The sequence below is a fragment of the Bombus vosnesenskii genome, unplaced genomic scaffold, assembly GCF_011952255.1.
Source record: "Bombus vosnesenskii isolate JDL3184/JDL3185 unplaced genomic scaffold, Bvos_JDL3184-5_v1.1 scf7180000013266, whole genome shotgun sequence".
NCBI lineage: Eukaryota > Metazoa > Arthropoda > Insecta > Hymenoptera > Apidae > Bombus > Bombus vosnesenskii.
Genome location: NW_022882926.1, coordinates 5,968,178 through 5,990,666, shown reverse-complemented (window position 1 = coordinate 5,990,666; position 22,489 = coordinate 5,968,178). Strand labels below are relative to the sequence as shown.

At 35.2% G+C, this 22,489-nt stretch overlaps 2 protein-coding genes across 17 annotated transcripts in view; both read right to left on the bottom strand.

Annotated features, from left to right (window-relative positions):
- Positions 1 to 17,193, bottom strand: part of LOC117230250 (sodium channel protein para) — a 69,786-nt gene extending 52,593 nt beyond the window's left edge. For 8 of the 16 annotated variants that reach the window (XM_033487465.1, XM_033487460.1, XM_033487469.1 and 5 more), the window contains exons 1-2: positions 15,786 to 17,182; positions 6,030 to 6,107 (exon numbers count right to left, since the gene is read on the bottom strand). The gene's annotated coding sequence lies outside the window, so the exon portion shown is untranslated. Of the gene's footprint in view, positions 1 to 6,029; positions 6,108 to 15,785 lie in introns of all 16 variants that reach the window. The other 8 variants (XM_033487471.1, XM_033487463.1, XM_033487474.1 and 5 more) reach the window with 3 other exon arrangements.
- An 805-nt stretch (positions 17,194 to 17,998) lies between these two features.
- On the bottom strand, positions 17,999 to 20,492 carry LOC117230252 (glycosylated lysosomal membrane protein-like). Its single transcript, XM_033487476.1, has 6 exons — positions 20,313 to 20,492; positions 19,485 to 19,742; positions 19,197 to 19,400; positions 18,892 to 19,122; positions 18,514 to 18,806; positions 17,999 to 18,431 (listed from the first exon to the last, which is right to left on the bottom strand). Exons 1-6 carry the CDS (start codon positions 20,394 to 20,396, stop codon positions 18,260 to 18,262), a joined length of 1,242 nt encoding a protein of 413 aa, XP_033343367.1. The 5' UTR covers positions 20,397 to 20,492; the 3' UTR covers positions 17,999 to 18,259.
- Positions 20,493 to 22,489: the final 1,997 nt, after the last annotated feature.

Below are 22,489 nucleotides of genomic sequence, written 5' to 3'. Positions count from 1 at the left end.
AATATTTATTTCTGAAGTTAGATAATGTTTTTGACTTGATATTAGAGATATCTGTTTTTTAATATTAATCATTCTAGGTGTGTAAGATAATGTTCTTCGTTCTGGCGTATTAAGTAATTTTCTTAATTTGATCATTAAGGATATTATTCTTCGATGTTAATCATCCTAACGCGTTAAATAACATCCTTAATTTGATGCTAAGAGTATTGCACGTTTTTTGATACTAATAACATTAGTCTTAGATAATATCGTTTTTAATGTTTAGGTTTTAATACTGGGGTTTTCGTTCATTGTGCTTTGATATTCAGTTTCTATCGGATGTTTCAGGCATGCGAAAGGAAATATAATTAATATAATTATCATTAAATCGGGATTCAAATTATCCCCGTATTTCCAACGGTAATTAGCCTAAAATTTATCTCTTGCGTGATTATTTTCATCTAGAAAAATGAATAAATCGGTATATTTCCTTGCAGGAAGAATTGCATTTTAGTAACCAATATTTCACCTATTACAACGAGAAAAGAGTTCTCAAAGTTTTAAAATATCTATAATTGACCTTAAATTTAGTTATCGAAGAGATGTCGATAAATTCTTTTCTCTCCCTTTGAGTTCTATTATGGCCGACGCTAGTAGTTCAACCAATCTAATAATTCTATTTTTATTCACTTCTATTGACCATAATTGACCATAGATTGTACCGCTGTAATTATAAATTGATAATAACAAATTACTAAGTAAGTGGAAAAACCAATAATGGAAAGTGTTTGTAGGCATTCCTTTAAAGTGGATGGATATTCGCGAAGCCAGGGTTATACACGACTCTAAAGAAATTGTAGGCTGAACTTATTTCTATAATGGGATGGCACACTTCGAGACCCTCTTACCCAGGTCTATGTCTCAGACCACTTAGTAATAAACTTCACGATGCTACGATATCGTAGAATTTCGTGTTAAATTGTCTCAAATGCGAGGAATTGAGAGTATATGTAAGTATGCTCTTTTATAACTTAAAACGCTTCAAACTTTGGATTTATATTCAATCCTTGCTCTCTTTTACTGAAATTATCCGTAATTATCCATGAAACTGGAATTATCCGCTCTTATACCTCTAAGAAATCTTTATTAACCGTGAAACAACTAACTATATATGTTATCTACGATATTATTTATTATATATTATATATCGTTGATATTTTATTAATATCAATTAATATATTATCTATAATATCCAAAAGTCTTCTTTCTTTATTTCAAAATTCGTATAAAATTAGAGTCTAATATGGGATCAGAATTTTTTACATTTTCTAATTAATTGACTATTTAAGTATATGAAAAAGTACTATTTATCAACGCTAGGTTACCGTGTAATTGCCAAAAAATTTCTCTTCCGTATAATTATCTTTCCCCCTTTCAAAATTCCTGTGGAATTCGAACTTAATGTAGAACTAAAATTTTTTACAATTTCTCGAATCAGTCAACTGTACGGAAAGCTATTATTTATCAATGGTAGGCATCGGTGCACGGCGAAGTAGTCCAACTTTTTTCGATCTGAGGATCTGTCGCGACATTCTGATTTGTCTGGTGCGCTTAAAAATTGGAGCACCGCCAACACGAGTTTTATCGCATTGAAACGAAAAGCCCCGTTGTAGAACTGAATTATTAAACATTGTATTATTGAAAAGCCATGAACAATGTAAGACCGAGTTTAAGTCACAAGAATGAAGCACGAAAACACTAGTTGAATCTGATGAATGCTTTTGTGAATAAGGAATTAGATCGGAAATATAAGGTTGTAAATCCGTATTCAACTAAAGAATGCTTCGTTTCAGTGATACAACAAGAATTTATAATGCTTTATACGTTATATTTGAGGCTTTTCGATATTATTTAAAAAATGCATTTTAATTAGACTAATTTATAAATGTAAAAATTATTAAGAGAATTAAACAAATTTTAATAAATTTCTGTGATTCGATGTAAAGTTTCATCAATTCACGTGACGTCTCAGATTCGCTTTAAATGGACAATATAATACCTTAAATAGACATACTAATATCTAGTTCCTGAGGACGCCTGTAAACGGAAATAGAAAGCTCATTAAGTATGCATGAGATTTATCGAACAGTCAACTTTCAAGCTCATTCAGTGTCCTCAAAATCGTGTTGGAACGATCAGATCATAGGAGATAACAAGATAAAGATAATTTATTATTCTGCATTTCAACTATGTGTGTTCGTTTTATATAATAATAAACTCATTTCACTCAGAGGGATATATTCTATGTACACGTTAAAAATATTTTAAAACAGAGACGAGAAACATTAATATCATAAGAAAATTTACTTCTCAAACTTTTTGCTCCACATTACGATATTCGTAGTTCTTAAATTATTATTTGACGAAACCAAATGTATCTATATTTCTTTTTCAATCGTATACAATCGTGTACTATAGTATTATATAGCATTAACGCGTAATTACTCTTGGCTGCTATCACGTTGTCCCATTTCCATTTCTCTCTTATATTATAACGCTCCACATTTGTATAGTCAGGGCCAAAAATTTCGATAACTCAAGGACATTAATCCAGTTCCTCCACCACCTTTTCAATTTTAGAGACACTAAAATACAGTTCTAAATACAGTTATCTACGATTTTAAATAAAACGCTAACAAAAGATGGCAGATATGAACTCTAAAATATACACAACAGAATTCCAAAAACGTGAGCAGAAAATCGCCTCTAGCACGTGATGGGGATGGCAACCTTGAGATTCTGAAATATCTCTCATCCTAGCTGTACCATACCTCAATATTCAACCTAGTTTGAACCAACTACCAACTACCATCGATTGCTCCTCTTAATATGTTCCTTACCAGTTTTCAAAATCTTTCGAAATTTTTTACCACTATTTTATACTATCACAAACTTTTTATCCTGTTTTGACTATTTTACTGGCCTCTTGTATTTTTTTCTTTCTTTAATTCGAATATGTTACGTGATTGGAAAATCTTTTATAATCATTAAAAAAAGAAATAGTAAAACAATTCATTTTATAATAATCCACAATCTGAACAAAAATTTGTTTATACATAGTTATTTAATATATATTTATCAGGACGTTTGAAGAGTACTAACTACCTTTCAAATTCGGAGCCCTTTTTTCTAGTAGTCTGTATACGAGTATTTATTTATTGTAATTATCATTAAAGGAATTCCTGCCGATTGAATCTCATTATGTGAACGTTAACTCCTGTTATATCAGTAGAAAAAATAAATAAATTTATATGAATTCCAGTCATATAAACCATATCCCCCAAATGCAACAAACGAATGAAGCTCGACTTATACGATAAAGGAAAGATGAGGATTGAGAATTGTAAAGGAAGAGAGTACATATCAATCAAATAGAAGAGGAAATTCTTAATAAATATGCACCAGAAAATTGATGCCTTCAAACTTATAAATACAAACTATCGCTTTTTCTGGTGAAAAGATTTAGAAGATTACTGGAAGATTTCCAAACAGTATAGCATAGACTAATGATAAAAAAAAGTATATTAACAACCTAAAGAACGTTTAAACAGTCAATATCATTGACAATATTTAAGATTCTCAACAAGGTGTATCGACAACATACGACATTGATCGTCGAGGGTATCGATAATAATTTAAGAACCTTAAATATTGACAATAATACTGATTCCCTGAACGCTCCTTTAAACATTACGAACGAGATAGTCTCTCAAGCAGCGCACCAATTCCACTTCATACACTGACGAGACTGTGACGAGCCTCTTAATAGCCTATCGTTTATTTTACAAATATTGTTCGGGTTTCTGAACAAAGAGCAACGTACCACTAAAACTACGACCGATCGAAACACGGAAACAGTGAATACTCTGTAAAAAGTGAGTATACACCTTGAAGTTGCCAAATTTATTCAAAAACTCTTACACGTACTCTGCATAAATTGAAACTCGATGAGAACATATACACTGTATGTATTAATACAAACGAATAGTACAAGAACATATAACAGTACAAAATAAGTGTATCGTATACAGGCAAGTTAATATTCTACTCATTTTAGTATGGTATATACTCGCTTTTAACTCTGATTGTATATCATTTCCAATCTAACGTGCTTCAATTCCAGAAGATACTCACTTTTGATCGGTGCTAACAGTTCCTGAAGTGTAATGTGCGCGTGTCCCACGATGCGGGGGGGTAATAGAGTGGCTGCTGTGGTGGCTGCGGCTGCGGCTGACGAGGACGAGACCGATGCTGGGAACCGCGCGACTTGCCGGCTAGAGGCCGGTACGTGGGCGTCGATTCGGAATGCGTCGTGCCGTCGAACCGATTTGACGACGCCGTTACGTACGATCGGACGGATAAATGCGACTCGTGCAGCACGTCGACTGCCGATCTACCGATGCTCTTCGTTTCCCTCTTATTCTTCTCGATCGCCGTGACGCCTCTGATAATATTTTCCTTACTGCGCACACTACCGCTACTTCTAACGATGCTTCTTCTGACTTTAACGCTAATACTGCTGCTGCTGCTGCTGCTGCTGCTGTTGCTGCTGCTGCTGCTGCTCCTATCGTTGATGATGATGCTGTTGCTGCTGCTACCTGAATCTCGTTCCGACGAAATGGCGACGAGAAATGACGAACGCGCTGCGGCAGTGCGTGCTATGTCGGGGACCGTCCAACGCGAACCAAGATTTTTCATGTCCGACCTGCGATTCGAATACACCACTGTAGTTTTCAGTTACTTCTAAAATGATTTGGTCTTTTGTTGTTTCTTGCTTCGGGGAAGACGGGACGCTCTCTTGATGTTTGAATTTTTTAGAATCTTCTAAGGAATTCTTGTATTTTTACAATTAATATGTATGAATATATGATAAGAAATCTTTCAGTAGCTACGAAAAGTATTTACATATTATTGTATTTATTGTATCAATATAATAATCAATAAAGTCCAAGTATGTTAAATTTCGTACCATTTAGCAGTACTCTCTCATGATTACATATTATGAAAATATGTAATAATAGAATTTGGTAAGAATCGCATTATTGGAAGATAAGAATATGTGCAAATACTTTTTGTAGTCATTGTATATGTTTGTAATAGCATAGGCAATTTCGTGGTGTTTTTAGGTTTATAGAACGTACAATGTTAATTGTTAAAAAGAGTATTGTAATATAAGGTTCTTGGTTTTTAATTTTCTAATGTAGCAAAAGTCTACACAATTTTATGGTATTATGTTTGTAGAAGTGTGAGATTATACAGTGTATAATGTTATGACCGTGTTGTACCAACAGTTTTGGGGATTTTATGATGAGAATTTTCATGAAATTTTATGGTACGTGTTTGTAAAAATACACGTAGAAAGTAATATATTTAATGTATTCTAATGTAGTCTTAAGAATTTTGAAATTTTCTGAAAAAATTTGTAATTCTCTTAGGATTGCTACATATGGTACACGTATATATAGATATTGTACTGAATAATACAGTGAAACAGTTGTATTAACATTGTACCTATAGATTTTCTCTAGGAATTTTATGATACACATTTGTTTAAATCTAAGTTTATATAGTGAATAATATCCTGAAAAAAGCTATTTTAATATTACGTCAAAAACTTTCAGAATTCTATGTTGTTTAGTGTATAATTTTTTTTTTTTTTTTGCGAAAAGGCTATTCTAATATTGCAACTAACATTTCGCGTTGTCTGATGAGGAGAGTAAACTACTGTGGACTGTTGTTCACTGTTAAGTGCAAGTAGATTCGTACCATCAGTGAACAGACACAATACTTCGTTCAAAAGAATCGACTCATGTATCATTTAAATAGTTGCACAAGAATTATTTGTTAGAATTATTGATAAGAAAGATTATATATTTATCTCCAAGTATGTACCTCCAAATTACTTATCAAATATTTTCTTAAAGAGTGCACATAGAAAACATATAAGATCACATCCACATTCCTCATATACCCATTCGTGTCATACTCACGTGTGAATGAAGCGACGGGTGTGATCAATCCGTTATTCGAAATAACATAGTCTGATCTTCGAGTCGATCGATACTTATCTACAACAGAAGCAAAAATCTGAGTCAGAAACCAAAATTCAATGCACCTCTTTAATAACCACCCATAATACACCCATAGAAATTCGCAAATAACATTCAGCATACGCAAACTGTTACGATACATGATAAAAATTTTTATATATTTTTACAATGAATGAAAAACTTGAGAAGTGGTATATTTTCCAAAAAGAAGTAATAATATACAGATACAAGGGACTGTAATATCCATATTTATCTAGAGAATTTAGTTATGAATTTTCAAATCTTTATAATTACATACAGAAAGGTATCTTAGTATTTGCAAGCATACAGATTTCTCACAGACAAGGTATAGCTGTTTTAACATTGGAAACAAAATTTTAATCATAGTATCGGAATTTTGTAATACATACTTTGGATGGTATACGCGATCTTATAATATTTTTAGTTACATAAGGTATCTAATATTAATTGTTAGAGAAGATATTATAATATATCAAATCCCGAGTTTTTACTTCTTTAACGTGACAAAATCCTACATACCAAAGGTGTATGTACCAAAAGTATAATTTTATACATATATCGCAAAACATCAGGAAGAAAGATATTTTACCATTAGACCGAAACATTTGCAACAGATTTAACACGGTTTCCTCGAATCGAAAATTTCATCACTCGTATCACTTTTCCTCCGAACCCCTCCAAATAACGAGAATCCCGCAAAAAGTACTTCCCATGTCTAACATCCCATCAATCTATAATTCAACAAACAGAAAGCTCATAAAAAAAATAAAGGTAGAAATAATAATAAAAAAAAGGAAAGAACATGAGAAACAAAAAACTTAAATCAGCCTCGAGGATCGTATACGTATACACGACGTTTTCGGGCGGAATATCTTTTGGCAGCGAGCGGCCACTCGAGAATTTTGTCGTTCGTGAAAGAGTGCGGCGTGTTCACGCATATTCACGACAACAAAAATGTACACGGAGCATGCGATATAGAGGCGGCTCGAGGAAGGGTGTCGGTGGTCTTTGACCGAGTTTCGTGCGGTCGATCATATTCCGCCGGAACTCGGTCACGCGCTTATGCATCGGTGTCGTCGTCGCGGCGCCAACGGGCGAACCCGCGCGCGCCCATACGCAAACCAGGAAAAGTAAGAGTGAACGGTTGATTGCCAGTGGAACGGGTATACGCAGGATCGGACAGCGCCGAGTAGCCGCCCGAGGAAGGACGAAGATGCCCGAGGCAATTTAAGGACGGCCACCAACTAACGATACGTACCACACAGGAGAATTGCAACTTAATTCGATTATGCTAATTGCACCAGCGTGCAATTTTGTTCGTTTTAATTCCGGACCGCTAAATCTGACGATTGCGAAGTTCTAAGGGATTAACGTGAGATTTTCTAACGGGCATTTTTGGTTTGTAATTATAAAAAATGTTAATTAATTCTCTGCAGACAAACGAAATGTTACGTCTGAATCCCTTTGAGTTTCTTTCTTTCCAGTAGAAATTATTTTTACGCAAGATTGTAATATTAACTATCCGTAGGCAAGAGGAATTTTACCCTTCTTTGTGAAATGAAATCTTTTTAATACTATAAAAAGAAGTTTTGTTTTTATTGAAAAATATCTTGAATATATATGATTTAAGAAAGAAATAATAGAGTAGCAACGTTGGTAAGTATGGCGGAATTTTTCTCAGATATTCTTGAAGCTTGCTATAGTAAAAGCATCGCAAGTAAGAGAGTCGAAACTTCATGGTTACTTTAATACGATTGCATTTAAGATATTTTACTAGCGATCGTAGTCGATAGTATATAAACTTATTAGAAATGTTCATTTTATGCAAATGTAAGGAATTGCAGGTTATTTGGTTATTATAAAAGGGTGTCACGCGTTTCAAAGAAGGTTAGCAACATCGATCTATAGAAAAGCTCGACTAGTTATCACATATATAACGTTCGATATCATGCAAATGTTTAATCCGGATGATGGATAGTTTAATCCTCGTTCGTTCCTTGTTTCAATTTGACACGTTGTAATATATCTATGTATATATCTATGTAAAAGAGCAGTAGGTATAACCTCAACACAATTTGATTATTTGTTGCAAACAATCTTATATATGAATTACGTACAGAAATTTTTTAATCTTACAATACTTTTAATAAAATTATTTGTAAAAGCTATTTAGACTTCCGTTGTTTCGTTAAGTTTTTATCATCATTTCAGTTTAATAATAAAGAATTAAATCCAGTTGGAAAAATAAGAGACAGATAATAATTAATTTTTTAATGTCAGCACAGAAACTTCAAAAAACCTTGGAATATCTATTATATTTGTTTGAAAATTAAAAAATAATTGAAATATACAAAAACATTTATGGAAATATAAAGGAATATCATTCGCCTTTACATTTTATGTGAGAAAGGAAATACAAACTACTGATTTATTAAAAATTTTAATGAAAAATACACGCAATCCGAATTCCCAATTTTTATTAAATTTTTACCATAAACGGGAATCACTCTGAGACTTCTGAATGGAAACGCCTATATATCTAGATTTTCTTTTATTCAAGAGATAGAATAGATCTCAACATTAATAAATATTTCCAAGAATACGAAATTTCTTAACATCGAATGCTCACATATGTATTCATTATTTTTTTCAGAAAGATACACAATAATTATCTTCCTTGGCCTGAATAAATTTTGAAGTAAATGACTTGTGTGTAAAGAAGTCGAGGTACCTACATGCTACGATACTGGACGTATCATGAAAAGTGCAATAAACATTATGGAAAAGAAGATACATAATCCGGCGACATGGAATGCGATGAAGCTCAATTTAATTGCTTATTGCAGCTTTTATCCTGCGGATATATGACTACAATAAAAACGGCACTCTGCCAACACGCAGGCTAGAGAGAAACGGGGTCAGGTATGTCTACGGTAAATCAGCCTTCATCGAGAAATCAACAAAAGCATTCGACGTTACAAGAGCTCCCCGTTAAAGAGTCTAAACACTCAGTTTTTTTGTGTGAGTCTGTGTATGTGTACGGAGTATGGAATTGCAAGGACGCTTCAGAAATGACAATTTATAAGAATTGCCACATTACAAATATTTATAGAGTAGATCGAAACGCTATAGGATAGAGCAAAAGTCCCCTATACATAAGAAAACGTTACAAGTTTTCGCTGAAAATTATAGATATTCGAAAAATCATTATCCTATACATGTGGAAACTTTAACGCCATCGTGTATATTCATCGAGGAATAAATATTTAAAATTAAACAAAAATTCTATCGATATACCATAATATAATATGATAATAAATATCTAAAATTGAGTATTTTAGTGGATGTTTAAAATAAAATATCCCAAATATTTAAATATTCTCTAGTCTCGAATTCTATTCTTTATAAAATGTGTGCCATCTAGATTACTCTCTATATAAAACCATTGTATGAACAATCGAATGTAACAGAAACGTCGTCAGGAGAAACTGTTCCAAACGGTCTTTTCGAAAGCTCGAATCACGGATCAATAAGCTAGTCCCGATGCATATAGTGGTCCGAAACGAATGCATGATCTACTTCGAATGCTGGCATGAATCGAGCCAAACCTCGGCCGTGTAAATCCCTAACCCGTGGTTTAAAAAGTCGATCGCCTGAAACTCCTTCCACATATCCCTCTTTCTTAAACCGCCATAGGCGAAACAAACTCTTGTCGTGGTTGGAAGTCGAACAGAGAAAGATAATCTCTCTGTGGAACTTGTTCCATCGCACGTGAAACGATAGGTATCGTGCAATTGGTGGCGACCACTGCATTCCCTGTAATTGCACGGCTGCCATCTTGATGGAGCACCAGAGAGCACAGTGGCGCCATCGAAGAGGAACGGCGACGGGAAACCGTTTTCTCCACGTTGTGATGTGGCACAGCAGCGACCCGACACCGACACCGATACCGACGTTGCGTGACGTCACGAACCAGGCCGGGTACGTTGCGGAAAAACGTTGTCATGACAACGAGCGCTGACGCTACCGTCGCCGCACCGTCGTTACCACCACCATCCTTGGAGGCTATTCCTCGAACCCACATCCGCCAATGCCAAGGATTGAAAATGGCAAAAACACAGTCTGAAGGCTGAATAAGAATGATCTGTATCCATATATGTATTTATTACACATGATTTTTAGGAATTTTCTCCAACACCTAATTCCATATATGGTATATCATCCTCCTATCCGTGGCGGAAACTCCGGCTACCGGACGCTCGGATGAGTCGGAAGTGGACGATGTATGTAGGTCGTTTGGCATGAACTGGAAACGATACTGGGAAGAATTGAGCGAAATTGGAAGAAATAATACATCGTGACTACAAAGAGGATTGGAGAGCTTACACGTGATTGTAAACTGGGAAATGAGAATAATCATGCTGTTATATCTTGAAATCGCGAAAAAACTGTACATTTTAAACGTCTTTAATTGTAAATTTGTAGTAATTAAGAAATGGTATATAGTTTGGAATAGAAGAATTTGATGCTTGGAATTGGGGTATGATTCGGATACAGTTAGAAGCGCATAGTACAGTGCGGGAACGATATATGGGAAATTTGAAAACTGTTCTTTTCTCTGTAATGGATTTAAATAAATATGTAGCACATAAGTTGGAAGATTCTAGATTCTAGATTCTAAATTCTAGATTTTAGATTCTATAAATACATAATTTGCTCATACGTTGTACACGAGTTATACAGAAATTTGAAATGTCAATTCACAATTTTGAATTTATCAATTGATATAATCACCTAATATTTTTGTACTCCTCGTCATAAAAATTTCACCAATTCTACATAATTATTAAGTTCTGAAAAATTGAAATTATGATACTGTAATTTTTGGACTTACGAAAGCAAAAGATTGTAATTCCTAAATTTACAATACAAACGGTTGAAGAACTCGTATCGTAAAATTTTGAATGAAATTTCAATAGAATAGAAAATTGAAATCGTAAAATTTAAAACGTAATGTTTGAAGTAAAATTAGCATTAGAGATCATATTGCCGATAAGAAAAACATTCGCAATAATTAACCATATGATTTTGATATGAATCATATGATTTTAATCTGCCTTATAATTTAAAAATATAGTAAACAACGTTAAGAAATTACTTAAGCTTTCTGCTATAGCTAGAGTACTATATTATAGTATAATAGAGTCACATAAGCGTTTTTGCTTCACAAGCTGCGAAGAACAAGTTGCAAGTAGAAGATGATAAAAGTTCGCGTGGCAGTAGTACAAAGTTACTTTGCGCCGCCAATGGTGGACGGCAAAATAGCGATAACTATTGGGTGCGCCTACTGTTTTAGCGTGACATCCAAAAGATTATTATCGCTAGAATAGTCGTATTAGAAGCCAGAATCGATAATCATTAACGCATATATAGGTTCGCAACAACTAACTTTTCGACCGACATTTAAACAAATTTTCAAAACCTTCAAGTATCTCAAAATCAATTACAATAATTAATATAAAAAATTCAGTTATATAAAATTGCCACAAAATTGATTATATCTTAAACGAAAACGAAATTTAAGTAATAAAAGTATTAATTATATAAGTTACTGTGCCTTTTTAAAAATATAGTACTAAATTATATATTACACATTAATTATGAATTATTTTTTCATTTAAATAAAATATTTCATCGAATAAAAAATCCAACCAAAGAAATCATAGTAGAATATATGTATAGCTAAAAATATAATATAATATCTAAACTTATATTTCCAGAAATAATATTGTCATATTTCAATGACGTGTATACTACTACGTGTGTACTATTTCAAAAGTATGTCACGATACTAACAAAAATATTAAGTACATAATACAAATTGTTGCTCTCACGGCATCAGCTGCACTGACACGACCCACAAAAGACAAAGTATATCTGAAGCTAAAGTATAGTGCAGAACAGGGCCATGCGTTCTTGCGAGGACAATCGATCGATTGCCCGTTTGCCTGCCTGCCTGCCTAACGCCTGACTTCTCTTACGGATTTTCACTTGCCGTTACACCTTGGAACACCAGCCTACGACGAGATGGGATCTCGATCAAGTGTTCTTCATCAATCGATAGAACCTTGAACCCTGCATCATTTTCTCTATATACTTCGATATCTTCCTCCCTTAGAGGAAGTATGTTAGCCCTTCCTGGACAATTCGCCCCCTTTGTCTATGGGCTAATATTAGATCGACCGAAAAAGCGAACCAAGTTATCGTTTTTCTTATTATAGAACTGAAGGAATATGATAGAACATTTAGATCTTCGATTGAATCACAGTAAATTGTGATATGTCATTTTTCCAAGTTATAATTATATTACATTCGATATTATACTCGATCGAAATGACAAGTTCAATAATCCCATTAAGTTAAACTTAGGCATCGAGAACATGACTGATATTTTAATATCTTACGATTCAAAAGCTATTTTATAAAGAACGATCTAATTATCAACATTCTCTAATTCCTATTTGGCCACTAATCAATATTCGTACTGAAACCCTAACTTGAAAATAATTAAATTTACTAAAAAGTAACAAAATGTGAATTAAATATATTAAAAAGTTACTGAAAATATTAAAATGTTAAAGAAGTTATCAAAAAAGTATTGAAAATAAGTAAAAATTCTAAAATTAGTCTCTCAACAATTATTCACGTTTATTAATCTTATTCGACATTGGACTAGTTCCAAGTGTACCAGATTATAAAAGATCAACTCCGCTCAGTCTGGTACCAATTCTACGAATAATTACATAGGAGCATGGATACACAAGGGCCAGAAATCCCAGAAATGCCTTAATATGCATATTATAAGCTTCAGAAAAGTCCACGCATACTCGTTTCGGATGCAGTTCTACTTAAAACGTCATGCGGAGCATATCGCACCTGTTGCGTTTGCTCAACGCTTGCCCTGCAAAATCTTCCTCCTTCTTTTACCCTCGTCGTTCGTATTGCGCATGCGCGCGCTTTTGTAGCGCCGTTGCTTATCATGGCGCATTCAGGATCAGAGAGATACGGATCACCGTCGAAAGAGGTTACCTCTAAACTCCCTATTCTAGATACTACCTCTACCATGAACGTGACTACGTGACTACGACAAAAATCGCTTTGTACGTTCCATCAAAGCATTTCTATGCGAGGCCTCCAGTTATATCCTACTTACAGGCCTCCTGCAGAATCATCATCGCTCCTGGCGGAAAATTGAGAAATTCTCTGATCGCTGATATAAGGATAACGAACTCGACTGGACTGACTGAGATTTTTAAGAAACAAAGATTTTCAGATTGATAATTCGATTACAAATTCAGTAATTAGTATGGCTAGAGATATAGAGCATTACTGGTAATTACTGGTAATTTAATAACTGTGATTAGCAGTGGCATTATTAGGATTATCTAGAACTTAGTAATTAGGATTCTCGTGGAGGATAAATTTTTAGATTCGTATTTCGGATTTTTTTTAGGACATATTTATAATAATGGATAATATTTAGGACATATTTAAAATTTGTAAAATTTAGTTACGGTTATAAACTTTGAAATTCAAACTTTACTTTTAGCAAAAACTATAAACTTTGATATTTAAGTTCTTAAGAATAATGACTGTCTTATATATATATATTCCAAAGCTGCACAAATTTTAATTAGAATCGCTGAGAATCATTAGTATCAGAATTACGACTCTCGAATAGAGACTAATCTCAGAATAGTAATTTCAGAATATTGAAAGCCTCGAAATCACAATTCTGGAAGATTGTATAGCCCGAAATCACGGTCCTAGAAAATTACGAACTGAAAGACCATGTTTCTCGAAAGCTACATAGTCTATAATTGTCATTTTCAAGTAGCAAGAATTCTCAAGATTACAAATTTTTAAATGGCAATTCTTTCTTCGACTTTCACAGTGACTCTTATTATACATTTATAATAATAAGCACCTAATTGAACTGCTAAACTGTTGCATGCCAAATGCCAAATAACACGTTTACGAGAATTGCATTAATGAATCGAAATATCAATATGATAAAAGAAAAGGCAGAGGGTTTCCAGACCGCAAGGGAACGTTTAAGTCGAAGAAATCGACTTTGACGTCACGCTTTTCTCGCACGACGAACGGACGGGAAAATACGCTTCCTTTGAGCTACAGACAATGTAGCTTTGATACGACCTTTGACATTACACGGCTATACTCTATCGATCTTTTATTTATTAAGCTAAATAGTTCATCAAATTTTAAACGATGCGAATATATGATTCTACGAGACACACGTGTAGCATTTAATTTTATATATACATATTCAGAACTTCACGAGCAACCAACGAACCAACGAACATAAAAATAATCTAATTTTTAACCCATCTGATTTTATACCATCTCTAATTCAATTCCGATTAATAATAACCTCTTACTGATATATCTTAATATATCGTATCCAAATATCTCTGTATTTCTTAACTCAATTCAAATTCCTATCTTTAATGACAGAAACAAACATAAAAATATAGCAGTGACATTTTCAACGTGCATAAGCAATATAGGAATACAATGAATTTCTACCGAAAGATTGAATGTTCGCCGATTGAGGACTCGCGGAAGATCATTCTCGAAGGATCGACATCCGAAGTAGGCACGATTCACGCGTTTCCTTCGCATCAAGGAAAGTCCCAATGAGCCTGGTGGTCGTGCACGAGGCGGTGATCGATACCATGGCACGACTTTTAAGCGGATCGTGCACGTCGTATTGACCGGCAATTTTCGCGCGGAGGAAGGTCATCACGAGACACACAAGAACACAAGTCGAGCATAGACGGGAGCGAAAGAACACGATATAACCGATGTGTAGTGTGCGCGCCGGCAAATACGACCTTCGTCGACCACGAACACAAAGGCAACCGAAGCTATTTCACGTGCGACTAATCTCGAGAAGAGAGAGCAAAGAAGAAGAGCAAGCGCTTATCGTCATCGCGAGAGTGAACCCCTGACTGATCCCTGACCGAGGCAGTTATCGATCGATATATCGGGAATGGAACAGCAGTCGCGCGTCACGCTATACGTAGATATATGTCATTTGTATGTGCGTGCTTTGTGTGTGTATATGTATGTCTGCTGCCGTATACGTATATGTCACCTTACAATTCGATTCGTGCTATCGTGTCCAACCTAATCGAAACTGTACGGTGGTCACGGTAATTGATTATACATATATGTCTGTATATACATATAGTGAGAGGAAGTAAGAGGAACAGAACGAGAGAGACGAACATATTTTTTACGTCACAGCACGGATCGTCATGGTATACGGCGGTGAAATGAAAAATTTCATTGGCGATTAAAGCATAGAAAAAAGTAACAGACAGATGTATAGAAATGATGTTGCGACAACGATTATTCGTTATGTGGTTGGGCTGCAAGGTAGCGCCATTAGCGCCTCCTCAGAGGAAGCGCACGCGGTCACCAAGTAGTAAAATCAACGAAATATCTTACACGCTGTTTACCCTAGCCAACTCGTCCACTCACGTGAACCGTCCTGATAACTTCAATTATTATCGAATAAAAGGAAAGTTCAGATCGATTCAGATGCACAGAGGAGATATAATAAAACTGTTCGAATCTTTTTTCACTTACGGTCGAGGAGTTTCTCCGGTAGCGTAGGGATAGTCGCGGCTTGAACGAAAAGAAGCACGACGTAGCGATATGGAGAAGAGGCACTGCGACGTCGAGGAGGGGCGGGTTCTGAGATACCTCCGCGGGCCTTACTTGTTCAGCTTCGGCAAGGGTAGCACACTACCAAGCAACGACACTGTAAACTGAACACACCGTACGACGACAAACTTTTCTGTCTTTGCTGTATGCGTGCGTGTGTGTAGTGTGTGTCTCTTTCCTTTCTCTTGCTCTCTTCGTTTTCTCTTTCGTTTCTCGCTCGTTTCTTTCCTCGTTTCTGTTTCTTCCTCCGCGATAATTATAAATGACGTACGAATCACGACGAGGCTTCGTGGCTTTCCTCGGAAAATTCCAAACGAATATCTCCGTTCCCTTATCTTATATCTTCGATTCTCTTACTGCTTTTCTTCGTTCTTCCGCTTCTTCTTCTTCTTCCTCTTCTTCGTATCCTTTGTTCTCCTCGCGCCTCCACCTCCTCTTCCGGCACCTCTGTTCTTCACCGCAGCGGCAAGGACCCGCCCCGTGTCGCGCTACACAAACGTGTAGTGGATAAAGAGAGCGTAAAACTTGCTCTGCGACAACATTATCTGGCCGGTTATCGGTATCTTGCTGCAGTCGTCATTTCTTCCTTTCCTCCAGTCTCGCCGCCCGCGTCGCAACGAAAATTGATCGCGTTGCGCGCGACGGTCCCTTCCTGGGGGACAGACCCGACGCGTTCTATCACTCGTAATTCTGTCACCCCGTAACGCAGCTTCGTCTGACTACGATCCTTCCGTCTTTCCTGCCTTCCTACCGTCCTTCGTACCCTTAACTTTCCTGACCGAAGGACCGACCGGGTCCTTTCCACTTCCTTTGTCTGTCAGTTCCTTCTGGCACATAGACGCGCGCGCGCGTCTCAGTTCCTCTGTTTCCCTTTACCGCTATATACCAACCTAACACTTTCTCACTCTTTCTTCACCCCCTGTAAATCCCCCCTACCCCTTCGACTGACTGTCTGTCTCTTTCCCGCTCACACCCTTTTCCTTTCTGTTGAACCTATCTCGCTCACTTAGTTGCCACTAGCACTCTTCCCCGCTTGTCGACGTCTCTTCTTCGTCCGCGTTCCTACCTTCACCCCCTTTACTTTTATCCAGCTAACCTGACCACGGGAATTCACTACCGTTCACCAGTCCCCCGTTAACACTGAGTCTGAGTCTCTTAGAACACTCCCTGTCTGGTGCACACTTTTTACTAGATGAAAAGCTTCTCTCGAGGACTGTGTCACGATTAGACAAACCCGACGCGGACGTTATTGCACCGCCACGCGCCAATCTCGCGCAGCGGACTCCACGAGAACTAGTTTCGAAGCGCCCCACTATATATCCGCACCATTCGCAACGCCTCTACATGAACCAACCCCCCCACCCTATCTGACCACCCACCACGCTCAACGAACCTGCGCGAGAGACTGTCGCAACTACAAATCCGTACTCACCCAATGACAATTGCGGTATACGCTTCTTCTCTATGAACCTTTGATCGAGCCCGTTCCTCGGCGTTCCGCTCGTTCCTCCACCATGACGTTCTCGCGCGAGCGCGGTCCATGATGGAAACGACAGCTCGGCGGAGGGAAATTTTCTTTCGATCGTAACTTCGATTCGAAACAAAAAATGGTACGAAGTCAATATCACGGTTAGGATTCGTAAATTCGTACGCCCCTTGCTTCCGTACCACGAATGGATCAATGAAAATTTACCCTTCCACTGACAGCACCTCACCCGCCACCCCTGTGATAGCGAAAAACACGGTACCACACCGCACCACCCTTACTACCTTCGCCTAAAAACATTCGCTTGCCGCCTTTCACAGTAACCAATCGTCTCTACAAGCTCACACGTACCGTAAGCTGCAAGTCTTTCCTTAAGGAACTACCTATTGACCACCGATCGTGCTGCAATCTTACTGTCACCTCGACACGCGTCGCCATTATGATATCGTGCAGTTTTTCACGTTTCCACAAAAGTATTTTCGAAAAATGTATTGTTTGGTATTGATTTATAATCCTTTTTATTTATGTTTTATCCGTATTTTACATTTTAGATGTCTTTCTAATAAAATTTCCATTTAAATGTTTTGAAGTGTTGTAAAGTATCATATATGGAGTGTATACAAGTTTCTGGTTTAAAAAGTAATCCTTATAAATTGCTTTTTTTTTAGTTTATTAATGACCTATGTATAAATTTGTACAGAATAATCTATATGCATTGCATTAATATATACCTCAAATTGATTTATATCAATTTGAAAATGTGTGTAAAAAATATATGTGCTATGTATAAATATAGGAAAATTCTTTCTGTCATGTTTAACGATGGTTTGTCCATAATGCAACTAAACGTGCACGGATTTCTATCAAATATCACGCGGTTAAAAATTTTGTACAATTCACATACACATTTTCACTGATTCAAATATGCCTGGCCACTCTGTTTCGGCAGTTTGCAAATACAAAAATATAAGCTTATTGCTAACAAAGTAATTATCGGGAGGCCAAAACCAGTTGATATGATCAGGATTACTAAATAAGAAAATTGTTCCTCAGGTGGTGTACCATACCCAATCAAGAATGTCCTGGAAAGGATATTAATGTCACGTATTCATTTTCAAAATCTTATTAAGATAAAGGCAAGAATATTTATTGAAATAAAATTACCATGTAGAATAGTACGTTCTTTTGTAGAAACCATCTCCTTTACTCCCCAATGACACAATGATTCGTTGAGTGAGCAAATTGTCAACCTTATCTCCATAGTAACAGTATAACATAGAATCTATGATAGTACTCGTGTGATTAGATACTTTTAGTGGTGGGTATTGCATTGTTTCTGTAGAATCTGTTATATCTCTAGACATAGTTGTGTAAGAAACTGGTCTCCATTGTAAGTAAGCTCCCTCTGTCTCATAATTATCCATACTTTTGTAAGGTGGTGTTCTGACTTCAACAACCTAAAACATATAATATTAACATTATTACAATATTAAATTCGTAATTAATCTATTTTAGTAAAGAAAACAAATCATGATACATTACATCAAATATACCAGGTGTATGTTCATCGTCCAAACTTTTCTTTGGATTAATAAACATAGGAACTTCAGGATTTCCTTCACCTACTACCAACAGCTCGATAGCAAATCTGCTGTTAGTGAAACTTTTATTAGTTTGTAAATGATCAAGAATGATATCAACTTGTGTGGAATTCTCAGTATGTAACATGTGAGGCATAAATTCTGAGTGATCAAGAGAACAAAATCCCATCAGCTGAAAAGTAAATAAAGATCACATCAATAAACTATAAATTTTATGTATATTTTTAATATAATAAAATAACCTACCGATACTTTTATGCTTCCCATTCTGCTGATATTCATAATACTGTCGTTATAGGAATTACCTTCCATATTTAATGTAACAAATTCATTATTTTGTATTAGAGTCTTACGGTCCCATTGGAAAAACATGGGATGTAAACTATTGGTATTTACAAGATTAGCAATATTTATTAATGCTGTGTCATTTGCGTCATTGAATTCTATAATCTAAAAACATTGTTAATTTTCTTAATTTATTAAGGTTTAATGTAGTAACAAAACAATATGTATTACGATATCATATATACTGACCTTATTAAAAACTACTCCAAAAGTATAAATAGGTTCTTCTGTAAATGTTACAGAGTTTTTTCTCTTAAGAAGAAAGTCCTTCCAACTTATGTTTATAGTAGCTGAACGCGAAGTAAGTGCTAACAGTACAGATGGATTACCATCAAAATCCCACAGATAGTGCAAAGTGTCATTGGGGCCATCAGCTCTTAGATAAACTGTTGTCAAATTTCTGTCTTTACATATCGCGCCACAGTCATGATTCAGCCATGATCGTAACTAGTGCCAGGCAAATTCTTTTATATAAAAAAATGTAAATATATTGTTTGCAACTCAATAATTAAGTAATGCATTAATATAATTATAAATTCTATATATCATATTTTACATTAACTACAATATGATTAAATGAAGCATTAGTAGAATTTTTATTTTATTTTATTTTTATGAAAAAATACAAACATCTATTTGTTTAGTACAATATATTGAATGTTATTGTTGTTGTTATTGTTATCATTTAAGCAAATTTATTACTAAATTTCCATACATTATATCATTATTAATCGCTTGATTATTAGGGTTCTCACGTTAATTAATAAATGGGTTATGGGAACTCGTGTTCCTCATTAAGTAAGGTACTGCTTCCAATTACCACCGAATTGTCATTCAATGAACTGAGACATGACAATAATTTCTAAATCGACTCTACCCACAAGATAAAACAATCAGACGATGAATCACATTACGCGCGACCTTTGTTTTACATTCGTAAAAGATGCTGATCCAAATTAATCGAATCGAATTCCTCTTATTAATAAACTAATAACAAGAATATATCATGTTACTTACAGTCCTTTGCGTACAATATCCAGTATCTACTAATGTAATGAATAAAAACAGGAACACAAAAACATTATTCATACTGTTAGGCATGTATAACACCAAATCAGAACATTTACTGGCAATCCTACTGCAACTTGTAACGACGCTACTGTCTGTTTGCTACTCAAGCTTGGTCGCTGGAATCAAAATGGATCTAAACGTACACTGCTTGCAGCGCCACGTCTGATTGCATTTGTGAGAACGTATAACGAATTTTTCACGACATATAAGTTTACTTAAAATAGCAATATGTATCGTATATGTACAAATAAATTTTATTCAATTTTCGTTTGTAAATGGTTATATATTTTTGCCAATATTTATTGAATTTCAAATTTTATTACTTATGCACAGATGACGCTACGATCTAACGTCTAGCAAACAAAGGAAACACATTGATAGTTGTGTGAGGCAACAATAATATCGAATAAACTAGTACACATTGATATTAATTAAAATAAAGAATCTCAGATAATATTTGTAAACTATACATTAATATTTTATTAAGATATACATATATATTTTGTTTCAAATTAAATTTAATATAGTTTCTTATTTTATTTAGTAAATAATTTGCTATGAATTAATATACTTACTCGAATACTTACATGACCGTATTAATGCATTTCTGGTGAAACATTAAACTGTGCTAAAATTTAAATGATTTTTATATGGCTGCAATTCGCGCCGAGGGAAGGAAACTCGTACCCCATTGGCTATTAGATTCCGCCAACGGTGGTGGAGTTACCAATCCTCGACACAGTATCACGTTCAAAAAATTTAATATTAAAATTAAATTCTCTCTTCGACAAGGCAAACATCGATATCGAAAGATATTAATTATCATATCAATGATATATACTCCAGAGTCAAATCTATATCGGATAAAAAATATTGACGATACGATTACATAAATATTAGAAAGTATTTTATCATTTTAATCATATGATATTTAGTTACAAATAGTTGTCTTATAATATTTCGCACATAGAGACAGAAATTGCATCCTTTTCGAGACACCGTGTACAACCGAGGAAAGAGAACGTGTAAAAAGAGCATTAACTTGCAGACTACGACCTTGACCGAAGCAGTGTCCGCGCCTGAAGCACATATACGTGCATTCGTATGAATGTTCGTAAGAACATACGTCTAGCGTTTCAAGGAACTTGGTTTCTTTAGGTTCTCACTCGTTTTCTTCTGCATGACATTTTTAAAAATTAAAAATTAAAATTTTATGACGAATGCTATTAAACATAAGTAGCTTTTTGCAATGTCAATATAATATATCTTTTTAATGCGTCGTTGACCTGTTTCGTAAAATGTAATTTTTCTAACAAATTTATTCATACAATTTAAAGCAATCGCGGCCAATGCTCTTCAATGATTTAACGATACCAAGGCTGAAGGTCGTCAGAGGAAGTCGGGATCCGCGGTAGAATACAACCATTCTATGTACCGGGTAGCTCGTCCGAAAACTAGTTTTATCTCCTCCATATACTTTCCTTTACAAAAACGCGAGAAAGGAGAAGATTGTGTAAAATCTCAAAAACATCGATCCTTAAATTCCATTCGTCGATACTATTCTTACTTCGATTACCCGATCATTTCGCACAAAGAAGGTCTATAAATGTACTGTGCATTCATTAAGCCATAAAATACGAAAAGCATAGATTGTGTCTAATTATTAGATACACGTACAGCACTATGAAAACATCAAAATTTCAAATCAAAGAACAAAGTTCCGTTTTTTTACTTATATCCTTGTAATCGATCATAAAAACTGATTAGACTAAAAAGATATAGATACTAAACTGTCGAAATTTATAGTAAAGACGTTAGTTATTAATAAAATATCTTTCTATCAACGTTGCAATGTATGTGTCGATAAATAGCTCCAATTGAAATAAAAAAGACTTATCAACAGATAATCTCGAATTACAATAGTTAACATGATCTCCATGAGAAAAAGGCTTACCTTCGATCAATTAAACCAATTCGTTGACGTTTCTCCGATATCCTCGGTATTCGTATCAGACTGACGAAACTTTTTAAATGCACATCACCCGGTCGGTTCGCCGGCACGCTTCGTGGCTCTGTTTCGTGGCCGACGCGTATCTCGATAGCGAAGACGGTGGAAGAATCGC